Source organism: Condylura cristata, unplaced genomic scaffold, assembly GCF_000260355.1.
Source record: "Condylura cristata isolate star-nosed mole 26May11 unplaced genomic scaffold, ConCri1.0 scaffold00003, whole genome shotgun sequence".
In the NCBI taxonomy this organism is placed as follows: Eukaryota; Metazoa; Chordata; class Mammalia; order Eulipotyphla; family Talpidae; genus Condylura; species Condylura cristata.
Window position 1 is genome coordinate 20033602 of NW_004567104.1, and position 12713 is coordinate 20046314.

General features: G+C 42.2%; 1 protein-coding gene across 1 annotated transcript in view; it reads left to right on the forward strand.

Moving 5' to 3' along the window:
* The window catches only part of LOC101629587 (5-hydroxytryptamine receptor 3C), a 14909-nt gene that overhangs the window by 1524 nt on the left and 672 nt on the right, over window positions 1–12713 (forward strand). The window contains exons 2-8 of the mRNA XM_004675397.2: window positions 7791–7858; window positions 8979–9145; window positions 9501–9545; window positions 9976–10085; window positions 10495–10664; window positions 10857–11017; window positions 12402–12713. Coding sequence (XP_004675454.2) covers window positions 7791–7858; window positions 8979–9145; window positions 9501–9545; window positions 9976–10085; window positions 10495–10664; window positions 10857–11017; window positions 12402–12713 — 1033 coding nt within the window. The remainder of the gene's footprint in view (window positions 1–7790; window positions 7859–8978; window positions 9146–9500; window positions 9546–9975; window positions 10086–10494; window positions 10665–10856; window positions 11018–12401) is intronic.

The window sequence follows — 12713 nt, forward strand, 5'->3', positions numbered from 1 at the left end:
AAAAAAATAATTGAGAAGAAATTATGAAACATCTTCATGAACTTGAGGGTGGAGAAAAATTTATTAAGATACAAAACAAAGACTAATAAAGAAAAGATTAATAAGTTTCACTATATTAAAAATGAAACTTCTGTGCAAGACACTATTTCATTTGTTTGTTGAAAAGATTATCTGTTTTTTGAAAAGATAAGCCACAAGTTATAACTGACAAAGCTCTTAATACAACACATACAAATAATTTCTAATATTTAAAGAATGGCAAAAAAAAAAAGCCCTCTATAAGAAAATAGGCAAATGATATCAACAAACAGTTCATTGAAAAGAAGACCTGATCTGCCAGTAAAATATAAAAAGGCACCCAATCTCACAATCAGAGAAGTGAAAATTAAAATAGCAATGACGGGCCTCTCTGCTGGTGCAACAAGTTAAAGCACAGCACACTGAAGGTCTCCACAGCCACTGCAGCACGTCTTTGATCCCTGGCCAGAAAGCTGACCCACATGGCGTAGCAGACCTCTCCTGTCTTGACTGCTGCTCCCCTCAGCAGTGTACTTTATCAATCAGCCTGTACTGTTCCCCACTCTGTCTCTGGTGAATCCTCTCACCACTCTGCACCTCTGGCCTGTACCCCAGTTCTTGTATGCATAAATAAAAAAATCAAAAATAAAATAGCAATGAAAAATCATTTTATGTCCATATCAAAGGAAAACAAAATCTGAGATCAAGTCTCAAATTGTCAAATATCTGGGTGAAAGGCTATTTCACCCATTGCTGGCAAAAGATGAATGGTAAGAACCACATTAAAGAACAATTTCATCATACTTAGTGGGTTGGAAATGGGATGTATTGTTAAACCAGACTACACCCCTAAAATTCAGTGTTTTGAAGTCAAGAAGTTTGCTTCTCTCATACAAAAAGGTCCCAGATAAGTATACCAAATCAGCAATGCCATGTTGTTTCTGGCAGTAAATCAGAGACCCAGGGTGATGGGGTCAGCCAGGTTCAACACACGCTTCCAAAGCAACCCTGCCCATAACCTCCACCAGTCATCCAGTGGAAGGGAAAAAGAGACAGTATGATCAAGGTGTAGCCTGGACTTCAGGCACTAGCCAGGGAGCAGAAAACATCAACCGCACTCACATTATTTTTTTTAATAATTTATTTTTTTTTCTTACATAAGTGTTCACTTTTGTACAGTGTTTGATTTCTCCCCTCTGATGTAGTTGCCTTAGTTCTCCCATCACTATAGCACCAGTGAACCATCACCATAGTCCCTTGTGCTCTTTCCTCCCATTTTGATCCCATTTCTTCCCCTCTCCCCTGAGGGATAACTCAGATATATTGTCAACTTGCAAGTTTTGCCTTTTTTCCTGATCCTTTGTTTGGCTTCTCTAGGTTCCACATGTAAGTGAGACAATATGATATTTATCTTTGTCCTTTTGGCTTATTTTTTTTTTAGCATAATCCCTTTAAGCTCCATCCGTGTTGTTGTAAGTGGCATGAGTTTTATCTTTTTGATTGCTGAGCAGTATTCCATTATGTATATATACCACATCTTGATCCATTTGGGTTGTTTCCATATCTTAGCTATTTTAAATAGTGCTGCAATAAAAGTTGGAGTACAGCTTTCCTTTTGAATTGGTATTTTTGTGTTCTTTGGGCAGATTTCTAGGAGTAGAATCATTAGATCATAAAATAGACCCATTGTTAGTGTTTTCCATAGTGACTAGATCAGTTTACATTCCCACCAGGATGTACTCACATTGTTTTGGTGACCATTTAATAATATGGGCACATCTGGGCCTTCCCTGGTGGTGCAGTGGGTTAAAGTGCAGCACTATGAAGCTAGCTGCAGCTGCTTCAGCATGAGTTCAATCCCTGGCATAGCATGGCAGACCTCTCCTGTCTCACCTACTGCTCTCCTCAGCAATGTACTTCATCAGTCTTCCTGTTCTGCTCCCCACTCTGTCTCTGGTGAATCCTCTCACTGCCCCACACTTCTGACCTGTACCTCAGTTCTGTATGCATAAATAAATAAATATATGTATTTTAAAGATGGACACATCTAATTGACAGGGAAACTGGGAAGTACAGTCCTTAGCTGAGTAACTGTGAGTCACCTGCAGCTTGTTACAATGGAAGAAGCAAAGAATGAATAGCAGTGGCAGCTTGGGATGTCTACAGATTCCTCCTTTCAGACATAATGATTCCACTTCTCCAGCTAGACTTCAAGTGACCTTTCTCAAGAGGGGTCTTTGAACGTGAATTTAGCCCTACACAAACCTATTTGATGACTAGCTTCTCAATTCTCCCAAGGACAACATGAAGCTAGTAGTATTCTAGATGACCCAGGAAGAAGTTATTCCATTACACAGAAATGAGTACCTTAGACTAATGCCACCAGTGGAGAAAAACTGCCTTTAAGGGTCTCCCACACATGTACACAAAGTGATATAATTTTTGTGAATTATCTTTAATAATGTAAAGAACCTGAATTCTATTTTTGAAAGAATACATAATTAAATTATAGTATTTGTACCATGGGATACTATATAATAGCAAACAAGAGCTATAATGTCTCAGAGACAGTGGTGAACAAAATGTGTTGTTTATGGATGCACACACGTTTTTTAAAATATAAAACCACTTCTGGGCATGATAAACAACAGTTCAAGGTGAAGTTATCTCTAGTGGGAGGGAGAGAGCATAAGATCAGAGAGGAATACACAGGGATTTCAGCTGTTTCTGTATGATTTTATTTATTTAAAAAATGACTTTTAAAATATAACAAAGCTTGGAGGTGGGTACATGGCTTCTACTATCACTATACTTTTGGCTTTAGGTATTTCATAATAAAAAAATTTAATATCATAGCAACAAACCATTTCTCCCCTTAAAGGAGATATGTGTGATTTATGATACAATCTTGCATCGATAGATAGATAAGTAGATAGATAGACAGACTTGTTTTTTAACTGTTATGTAGTATCCCATTGTAAAAATGCCATAACCTAGTTATCCAGTCTATTGTGTGTCTGTATACATATAACATACACGTATGTATACATGTATACATATGTAAATTATATATATGTAAAATATAGGGTATCAGTATCTAGTGATAAGAATTCCTAGTGTGTCTCTGGCCATCCAGTAGGATAAGGATAACTTTTCCTCATCACACCTCAAACTGAGACATACTAGTACTTCCAAAGTACACCCCAAAACTGCATATCTGATGGCTTCGTGTAAGTTTAAAAGATCCGAAATTCCACTTAACACACTTCAAATATACTGATTATAGACTTGGGGGGAAACTAGGGTACACAAGCACTGGATGGCCCTAGCACTAGGCCTCCGCACTATGGTACTGTCCCCATCTGTCCAAGGGTGTCCTGGGCCAGTGACTTCCACTAGACTTATTTATATGACATTGACTGCAAAGCATCTGCTCCTTGAAATGTGTTCATGTTGTGAAGTGCCTTGAGGGTGACAGTCTCCAACCCACAAGCAAGGGACTAAAAAATGTATACTGCAAAGCAGAACTGTAATATGTTTATGTTGTCTACTTATACTCATTGATTCAATGTTTGATGGAGGAACAATGGAACTAAAGCAGACAAATTTCCTGCCCTTCTGGGGCTTGAGTCCCAGACAAACATTCATACAGATTTGAATTAAAACTGTGTCAAGTGCTAGAGAAGGCAGCTGCTTGTAACATCTGAGAGACAGCGGGAGTGGGCAAGGTGAAGGAGGTGGAGATGATGGAATTGGCAGAGGAGGGAGCAGCAAGCAGAGGGGACAACAGGTGGGGAGAGAAGGTGGAGAACCTCTCCAAAGACCTTGGCGACTATGGTCCGGGTCTGTAGAGTAAGAGCAAGTTTTAAAAATGTGAAATGGGTTAAAAATTGAGAAACAGGCCCCCCCTGGTGGCGCAGCGGGTTAAAGCACAGCACTGAGAAGCTAAAGCTACTTCCGCATGAGTTTGATTCCCGCCTGCCCTGGAGGTGACCACATGGCGCTGCAGACCTCACCTGACCCGCCCGCTGCTCCCCTCAGCAGTGTACTTCGTGGATCTGCCTGTTCTGCTCCCTGCTCTGTCTCTGTTGAAGCCTCTCGCCGCCCCTTAGCCTCTGGCCTGTACCCCAGTTCTGTATGAACAAATAAATAAATCTTTAAAAAAAAATTGAGAAACAAAGTTTTGTTTTGCATATTAAAGAAAACAGGCAGCAATAAATGTTGGTGAGGATGTGGAGAAAAAGGAACCTACACTGCTGGTGGGAATTCAAGCTGGTCCAGTCACTATGGAGAGTTCTATGGAGGTTCTTCAGACTACTAAAAATAGAGCTACCATATGACCCAGCAATTCCACTCCTAGGGATTACTCAAAGGACACAAGATCATTAGTTCAAAAGGACACCTGCACCCTTATGCCTATTGCAGCACTATTTACAATACGTAAGATATGGAAACCACCCAAATGCTCCCAAACGGATGAGTGGATCAAGAAGATGTGGTATATATACACTATGGAATACTAGTCAGCAATCAAAAAAGATAAACACATGCTATTCACAACAACATGGGTGGAGCTAGAAGATTATGCTCAGTGAAATAAGCCAGAGGGAAAAAGAAAAATATCAGATGGTTTCACTTATAGGAAGAATATAGGGGAACCAAATAAGGGATCAAGAAAAAATAATCAACAGGCAACTGTAAATCAGAGACATTCTGCAGGGGAGGAGGAGGAAGAAGGATCAAAAGAGGGGTGGGGAGAGCTCAAGGGACTATGATGATGGGACGCGGGGGACTTGGTGGTTGGAATTTCATGGTAACCACACCTGAGAGGAGAAAGGAATGATGTAATGTATATGTAACATTTAAAAAATACCCCCTCAAAAAATAAACAAAATGTTAGTGACTAAGCAGATTTGAGAAGTAAAATACCGAAGCACCCTTTAAACTCTCATCCTAAAATTCAATGTAGGTGGATAACATGGGCCTGTAGCTGACAAGTCACTGATCTAAAGGAAAAGGACAAAAAAATAAACGCTTCCTCCTTCAGTCAGTGTAGGTTTATACTGCTCGGGGATTCAGAAACAGCTTGAAATTCATATTTTCCTTTCTATTTACTTGTAGGTTCTTACAGTTCTAAGCAAATTTCAGATTTTGAAATATTTATCTAGTTTATTTTTGTAAAGTTCTCCATTTGTTTATACAAAATGTTGCTGGCATTCTACATTCTATCTGTAGCAAGCTTAAGACAAAATTTTCAAGCTTTGCCACCCACATTTATTTTATTAAATTAAAGCCATGCTTCTCACAAATAATCCATGGAATACTCATCTTGCAAGATATTCCAAGAAATGGAAATTTCCAAAGTCAACTTAATTTGGGAAATTTTATATATGTGATATGTGAATTGTATTAACATTTTGGCCAAATACTCTGAGAAATCCTGCAATAATAAAATATGTTTAAGACATGTTTAATTCAACATTTCGCAGACTTTCTAGAACTTGAAGTAACCAAAATAATTTTTTAGAAGTAGCATTCAACATCCTACATAACTAATATTCTACAGAAAATACTGTGAGTAAACTAATAACAAACCCTAGAAACGTGGATGTAGAACTGTGTCTATAGGGTGGGGTGTGGGGGAAGGAAAGAGAGCAAGGTGTGGAGGGCCCAATGGACTATAGAGGACTATGGGTACTTGCTGGTGGGGGTGGCCCAATGGACTATAGAGCACTATGGGTACTTGCTGGTGGGGGTGGCAAGGTAACATACACCTGAAGAGTCAGGACCTCATACTTCTGAGTCATATACAGTGTTGTAACCAATGTTACCTCAATTTAAAAAAAAAAAGGAAGAAAAAATTACTTTGAGTAATGCGACTTAACCTATCTTTTAAAAAAAGAAAAAATAACCTTCCCACAATGGAAGGGATTTGGGGACTTCAAATGATGCAGAGTGATGCTGAGGAGATGCTGAGGGGTGGTGGTTATCTCCATTTAATGCTGCTCACTGGAACAGAGGCGTCTTCAGTTACCCACACATTTTTTTTAAGATTTATCTATTTATGCATACAGAACTGGGGTACAGGCCAGGGAGCAGGGGCGGTGAGAGGATTCACCAGAGACAGAGTGGGGAGCAGTACAGGCAGACTGACAAAGTACACTGCTGAGGGGAGCAGCGAGCGGGTCAGGAGAGGTCTGCCGTGCCATGCAATCACCTCCGGAGTGGGGTTGAACTCATGCTGAAGTGGCTTTAGCTTCTTAGTTCTGTGCTTTAACTCACTGTACCACTGGGAGGGCCCCACCCACACATTTTAAATCCAGAAGATTCCGTTCTGGATGAAGCAACCTGGGTAATCATAGGCAAGCCAATGTAACGACAATTACTGTCATTTTTACTGTCATTTCTGCTTCAATTTTATTAACTGCTTTTTATGGGAAAGGCCCCATATATTTATATTACCTTGAACCACATAAAATCTCTGCAAGAAGTTTTATCCTCCCAATTGGAGAGCTGAGAAGACCAAAGCTAAGAGTTGTCAATGTGATTCTAGTAGAAACAGGATTTGTCTTTCGACTAAAGACTAAAGACCTTTCTGACTGCATCATACCAACTCAGTTAGGAAAGCTTCTCCATTGAAGCAGTGCTCTTCCTTGTTCTCTCAGTCAGTAATTACTCTCTCTGGAACCTTCACCCAACTAAAAAAAAAAAACCTAAAATAAAACAGGTTAAGCCACGGGTGACTTGGATCAACCTAACCATACCATTGCTGGTTTCCACCATGAACCATATACTTGTACACTCTGAATCTGTAGACTCATAAAATGATCATTTTAAATTACTCCCCAAATATTCTTAAGCCTCACACAAGAAAAGCACTTTTTACACCCAAAGGCAAACTCAAACATCTACAGAGACCAAGAGGAACATAAATGGGAGGAGCTGGTAGGGAATAAGACTTCTAGAACTTCTTGTTGATGACAGAGACTGGTATGATCTAAAAAGAGCATGCTCCATTAAAAGGGCATAACCATTTCTTAGCTTCTCACACTGTTCAGTAGTGATATGAGCCCAGTATTGTTTGATCTTACTTTTCAAATGAAGCCAGGAACTATTTTTATGTGAAATGCCCCAATTTTTAAAATGTGAACAGCTTTTTTGCTAAACCACTAGCAGGGCCAAAAGCAGCAGAAACTTGCAGGCTACAAGCTCAGGACCACAGAAATCAACTTCCTCTAAAACCAGTATTACCTCTGCAACCTCCACTCTGTCCTAGTAAGCACTGTCTCCTATCAACAGACCTATGTCCAAATTCCTTTGTACACACTCCAAAAACCAAAAAAGTTAAGATTTGACAGTATCAAAATCATGTTAAAACCTCAGAGCTTAAAGTGAGTGAGAAAACAAGAGACCTCCAATTTGGGGGGGTGATGGCAGCAAGGTTAAAATATGTACCTGTGCCTCTATCATGAAAAGCGGTCGTCATTACATACCTGAGGGGTTGAAAGTATGAGGAGGTCATTGGCGCTGCTCCAGGGACGCAGAGTTTTTGTTTCCTTCTCTCCAAACTGATCTGCCAGATTCCTTTTGGAGACTAGATTCAGGTCCAGTTAAAGCATTGAATGGGTTAGTTCTCTGTGACATTCCCTTGTCACCAGGGAAGCCTGTTAGAGAGGTGGTTAAAGCCACCTGACACCTGTATTATTCAAAGCCAGGACTCAAGGTGTGGCCTATGGTCCTTTAAGACCAACATCAACCCTAACTCTCTGCAGAACAGCTAAGGAAAGGAAGATGGAAAGAGGACATCTCTTCTGTTTCACTCTCCACCTGTTGCTTCAAGGTAAGAAGGGATGAGTGCAACGAAGACATGTGACATCTGGAAACAGAAACTAGGTTCATTCTTGTTAGCCCTAGACAGATAATGACATGATGCTCATTTTGCTAAAATGGAAACTCAGACACTGATAATGTGGTAACTTCTTCTAAGATCCTGACCTCAGTTGACTCTCCTCTAGCTGCTTCTCCCCATGCTTCTTTCGCCTCTTCTTTCCCATGTCTTTCTCTTTTCAGGCACATAATCTATCTCCATGGTTTATGATTATCAGTTGGTGTAAAGAAGAAAATTCTTTTTTGGCTCTCTTGGAGCTAGAAAATGGAACAGGGGAGATGCTGAGAGGAAGAACGTGGATGAGAAGAAATGTTATGAAAGAGAGAACCTTTTCCAGTACATTTTTCCCAAATTAGAATATTTTTATTGTTCATTATTGAATATGAACAATGAGTGATAATACATCATCTGAGATAGGTAAAAAATATGCTCTCTAGAAGATGGTGCCATGTTAACTCTTTCTAGTATGTCTAAAAAGATACTAGTAGAAGGTGGGTATTGAGGACTCCCATAAGACAGTCAAGTGGTGATAACTACTGAACTTTAGAAGACAACAATCACAGTACATGGTAGAGACATAACATATTCATTACATTGAGAAACTGGGCTCTTCTTTTAAGGTCCCACATATGTCACACATTTACCTATTTCCCCTGTCATTAATTTGTGATCACCTATGCCTTATTAATATATTAAGCAAGAGAACTGTGATGGAAAAATTTGTCATGGGCTTCACCAAGAGGACTCAAGGACAGAGGTGAGCAATGGAAAGACATTGCCCATAGATGGAGGGGTCTGCAGTGAGGTAGTTAAGAATGTAGCAGGATGCTGAAAAGTGGCGGTCAGGGCTGAGTTTGCATTCTCATTTGGACAAGTTTTGCATGGGGACAGAATTGAGAATGGTGTCCTAATTCAGCTCATCAGTTTGCACATTTGCTTACCAGCCCAGCCCATATGCCACGACACAGGAAGGAGGAGCTCACATGCTTCTCCCAGAGCCCCGTTTTCTCTCTAGGCAGACACTCTCCAGACCCCAGCAATAGCACTCTTTCACATCCTCTGCCTTCTACAGGAAGAGGGGACACTTTCGCCATCAATTGCTCAGGCTTTGACCAGCATGGAGTGGATCCTGCTGCCTTCCAAGCAGTGTTTGACAGAAAGGCCTTCCGACCATTCATCAACTACAGCATCCCCACTCATGTCAACATCTCCTTCACCCTGTCGGCCATCCTGGAAGTGGTAAGCACTGGCACAACACCACAACAGCCTAGTGGTGAGCCCTGAATGGATTTTATAAAGTTAAGAGCTCACTCTGAGGGGTGGGGAGACCTGACAGGGAAGGCTTCAATGGCATCACTGCAGTCAAATCCCTTTTTGGAATATTCCACTGGAAACATAATTCCAGTCTCTTACGGTTTTTTTTTCCCCCTCTCATTGTTCATGTACCCATATATTTAACCTACATTTTTCAGTGATTTGCGATTAAAATTATGATCACCACATCAAACAGCCTTGGAAAAGAGTGAGGGATGGGTAGTGGCATTAAACCTGACTACAAGAAGTTAATGATTCTGGATGAAACTTGTTTTTCCAGGATGCGCAGCTTCAACTGATGACGTCTTTCCTGTGGCTAAATATGGTAGGGTAGACTCCATTTCCCCTTTTCTATGGCACGCTGCTTTTCCACTCCTGGAGCCAATTTTGCAGGCTACAATGGGTAAAGCTACACTTACCCACAACCTAGACAAGCTCAAAGAGACCCAGACCAACACAACACTTCCTAATTATTCTGCCAGTCGGGGAGGGCAGAGATAGGGCACGGGGAGAAAGAGGCATAAACCAAGTCATAGAAGTTCCCTGGATTTCATCCCAGGGAACCCAAAGTCAAGTTCAAGGTCTCCCCCAAGAACACTGATCAAGAAGTGTCAAAGCCTTAACTGGTTAGAGGCATTGTGATAACTGTCACCAGAGAAGGAACTAGAGAGTGAAAAATGGCATGAAAGGTACAAGCAACAGAGCAAGACCAAAACTAGTTCCCACCCTGTTTGTCTCATGCCGTTTTCCTCTAGTTTTGGTACAACCCATTCATCCAGTGGAACCCAGAAGAATGTGGGGGCATCAGGAAACTCAGTGTGGCAACTGAGAACTTATGGCTTCCAGATATCTTCATTGAGGAGTTGTGAGTACCAGGGTTGAGTAAAGCAAAGAGGAAACTGTAGCTCGAGAGAAGGGTGGGCATGATGTAATCAGTGGGGCCACACAATAAAAACAGCTTGGAAAAGAGCAGCATCTGACCTGAGGAGCTTATAAAAAACCCCAGAACAAGGTAGTAGTTGGAAAGGGGAAAGTTATGAGGGGTTGGAGCACAAGAACGGAGTGGCCTTAGAAAAAAGACCAAGTCTAGGGACCCTCCCTGGTGGCCCAGCGGGTTAAAGCACAGCACTAAGAAGTTAAAGACACTTCAGCATTTTATGTATCCCAGCCGCAGAAGTGATCCACATGGCGCCGCAGACCTCTCCTGACCTACCCACAGCTCCCCTCAGCAGCGTACTTTGTCAGTCAGACCTCCCTGTCCTTCTCACATACAGCATGGATGTGGATCAGACACCCACAGGCCTCATGGCTTACATCAGTAATGAAGGTCGCATCAAATACGATAAGCCCATGCGTGTGGTCAGCCTCTGTAACCTGGACATCTTCTATTTCCCCTTTGATGAACAGAATTGCACACTCACCTTCAGCTCTTTCATCTACACAGGTGAGAGAGGCTCATTAGAGTAGCCATTAGAGGCAGAATAAGGGTTTTAAAGAGAAGAGAACAGAGAGCTGGGAACATTGAGGGACTCTCTTTTGGAAAGGGTGTAGGAGTGAATGGCAAAGAACCAAACAGTCTGGACTGGCGGGGATGGGACCATTTGGGGATGCTGAATTGTCTGGGTCTGCTTTGCAGTGGAGAAGATGATCCTGGGTTTGGAGAAGGAAGTTCAAGAGATTTCAAAGACATCACAGAAACTCATTCAGAGCAAGGGGGCGTGGATACTTCTGGGCATCTACCAAACAACCATGAAGATGGATGTGGGCACCAACCAGTATGACCAAATCATTTTCTATGTGAGCTCAGGGGCCTTGATTGTGATCTACTTTGAAGATTTGCTGCCCATTAGAATGTAAGCTCCCCCTCCAAGAAAGTAAGCTCCATGAAGGCAGGAATTTTTATCACTCTTTTTTACAGTTAAATCTTCAATTAGGTACTACCTTTAGGTTAGGAGCATTAGCTAGCACTCAGTGAAGACTGAATGAAGAAGTCCTTCCAGGCTTTCCATAGTGGTGCAAGAGGTTAAAGTGCAGCACTATGAAGCTGTTTGCAGCCACTACAGCATGAGTTCGATCCCTACCTGGGGGGTGACCCACATGGCGCGGCAGACCTCTTCTGTCTTGCCCGCTGCTCCCCTCAGCAATGTACTTCAGTCAGTCTGCCTGTTCTGCTCCTCACTCTGTCTCTGGTGAATTCTGTCATTCCCCAAACCTCTGGCTGAGGGGAGCAGCGGGTGGGTCAGGAGAGGTCTAAGGCAGGGATCGAACTCGCACTGAAGTGGTCACAGCCAGGTTGCAGTGCTGTGTCCTAACCCATTGAGCCACCAAGGAGGGCCCTATACTTGATTTATTATTTTTTTTATTATAACAGTTTATTTTTACATCATTTTGTACATTTTTTTTCATCTCAATTGTAATCCCCGCGGGTTTCCCATCACCAAGTCACCCGTGTCCTATACTTTTTTTTTTAAAGATGTACTTATTGTACATACAGAACTGGGGTACAGGCCAGAGATGCAGAGGGTGAGAGGATTCACCAGACACAGAGCGGGGAGCAGAACGACGAAGTACACTGCAGAGGGGAGCAGCGGGCGGGCCAGGAGAGGTCTGCCGCACCATGTGGTCACCTCTGGGGCAGGCGGGAATCGAACTCATGCGGAAGCGGCTTTAGCTTCTCAGTGCTGTGCTCTAACCCACTGCGCCACCAGGAAGGGCCCTATACTTTGTTTTTAATAAAGATGGTGAATGGTTAAATTTAGAATTTAGGATTCAAATTTTGGTGACCCCTCCTGACTGCCACTGTCTGCTTCCCTATCACTAGTCTTCAATGTCTGCAATTAAGTAACTAACTAGAGCTTGACGTAGGAAAAGCGGCAGAGGCGCCAATTTGCACATGATAGATAAACGCCTGTCTGCTAAGACCACATGAATAGGGGTAAAAAGTTAAATAAAGTTGACAACTTGAGCCACAGAGCATGAGATACATTTCACTTGTAAGCAGCATGGCAGAGATAAGCACTGGAAAGGTCGGGTAAGGAGATGGAGCTGACTTTATTGGAGAGAAAGGTCAGAAGAAAGTTTGAGTGACGTTTCCTTACTGGACAGTTTGTTCTGGTACAAATCTCAACTGCTGCCTTGCCTCTAGCCTACTCTCTACTTGACCCCCCTTTCTTCTTACCAGGTGGCCATCAGGCGCAGGCCCAGCCTCTATGTCCTAAACCTCCTAGTGCCCAGCGGCTTTCTAGTTGCCATCGATGCCCTCAGCTTCTACCTGCCGGCAGAAAGTGGGAACCGGGCCCCATTCAAGATAACCCTTCTGCTGGGCTACAATGTCTTCCTGCTCATGATGAACGACTTGCTCCCCACCAATGGCCCCCCCCTCATCAGTATGGTCCCGCCAATGGCATCACTGCAGTCAAATCCCTTTTTGGAATATTCCACTGGAAACATAATTCCAGTCTCTTACGGTTTTTTTTTCCCCCTCTCATTGTTC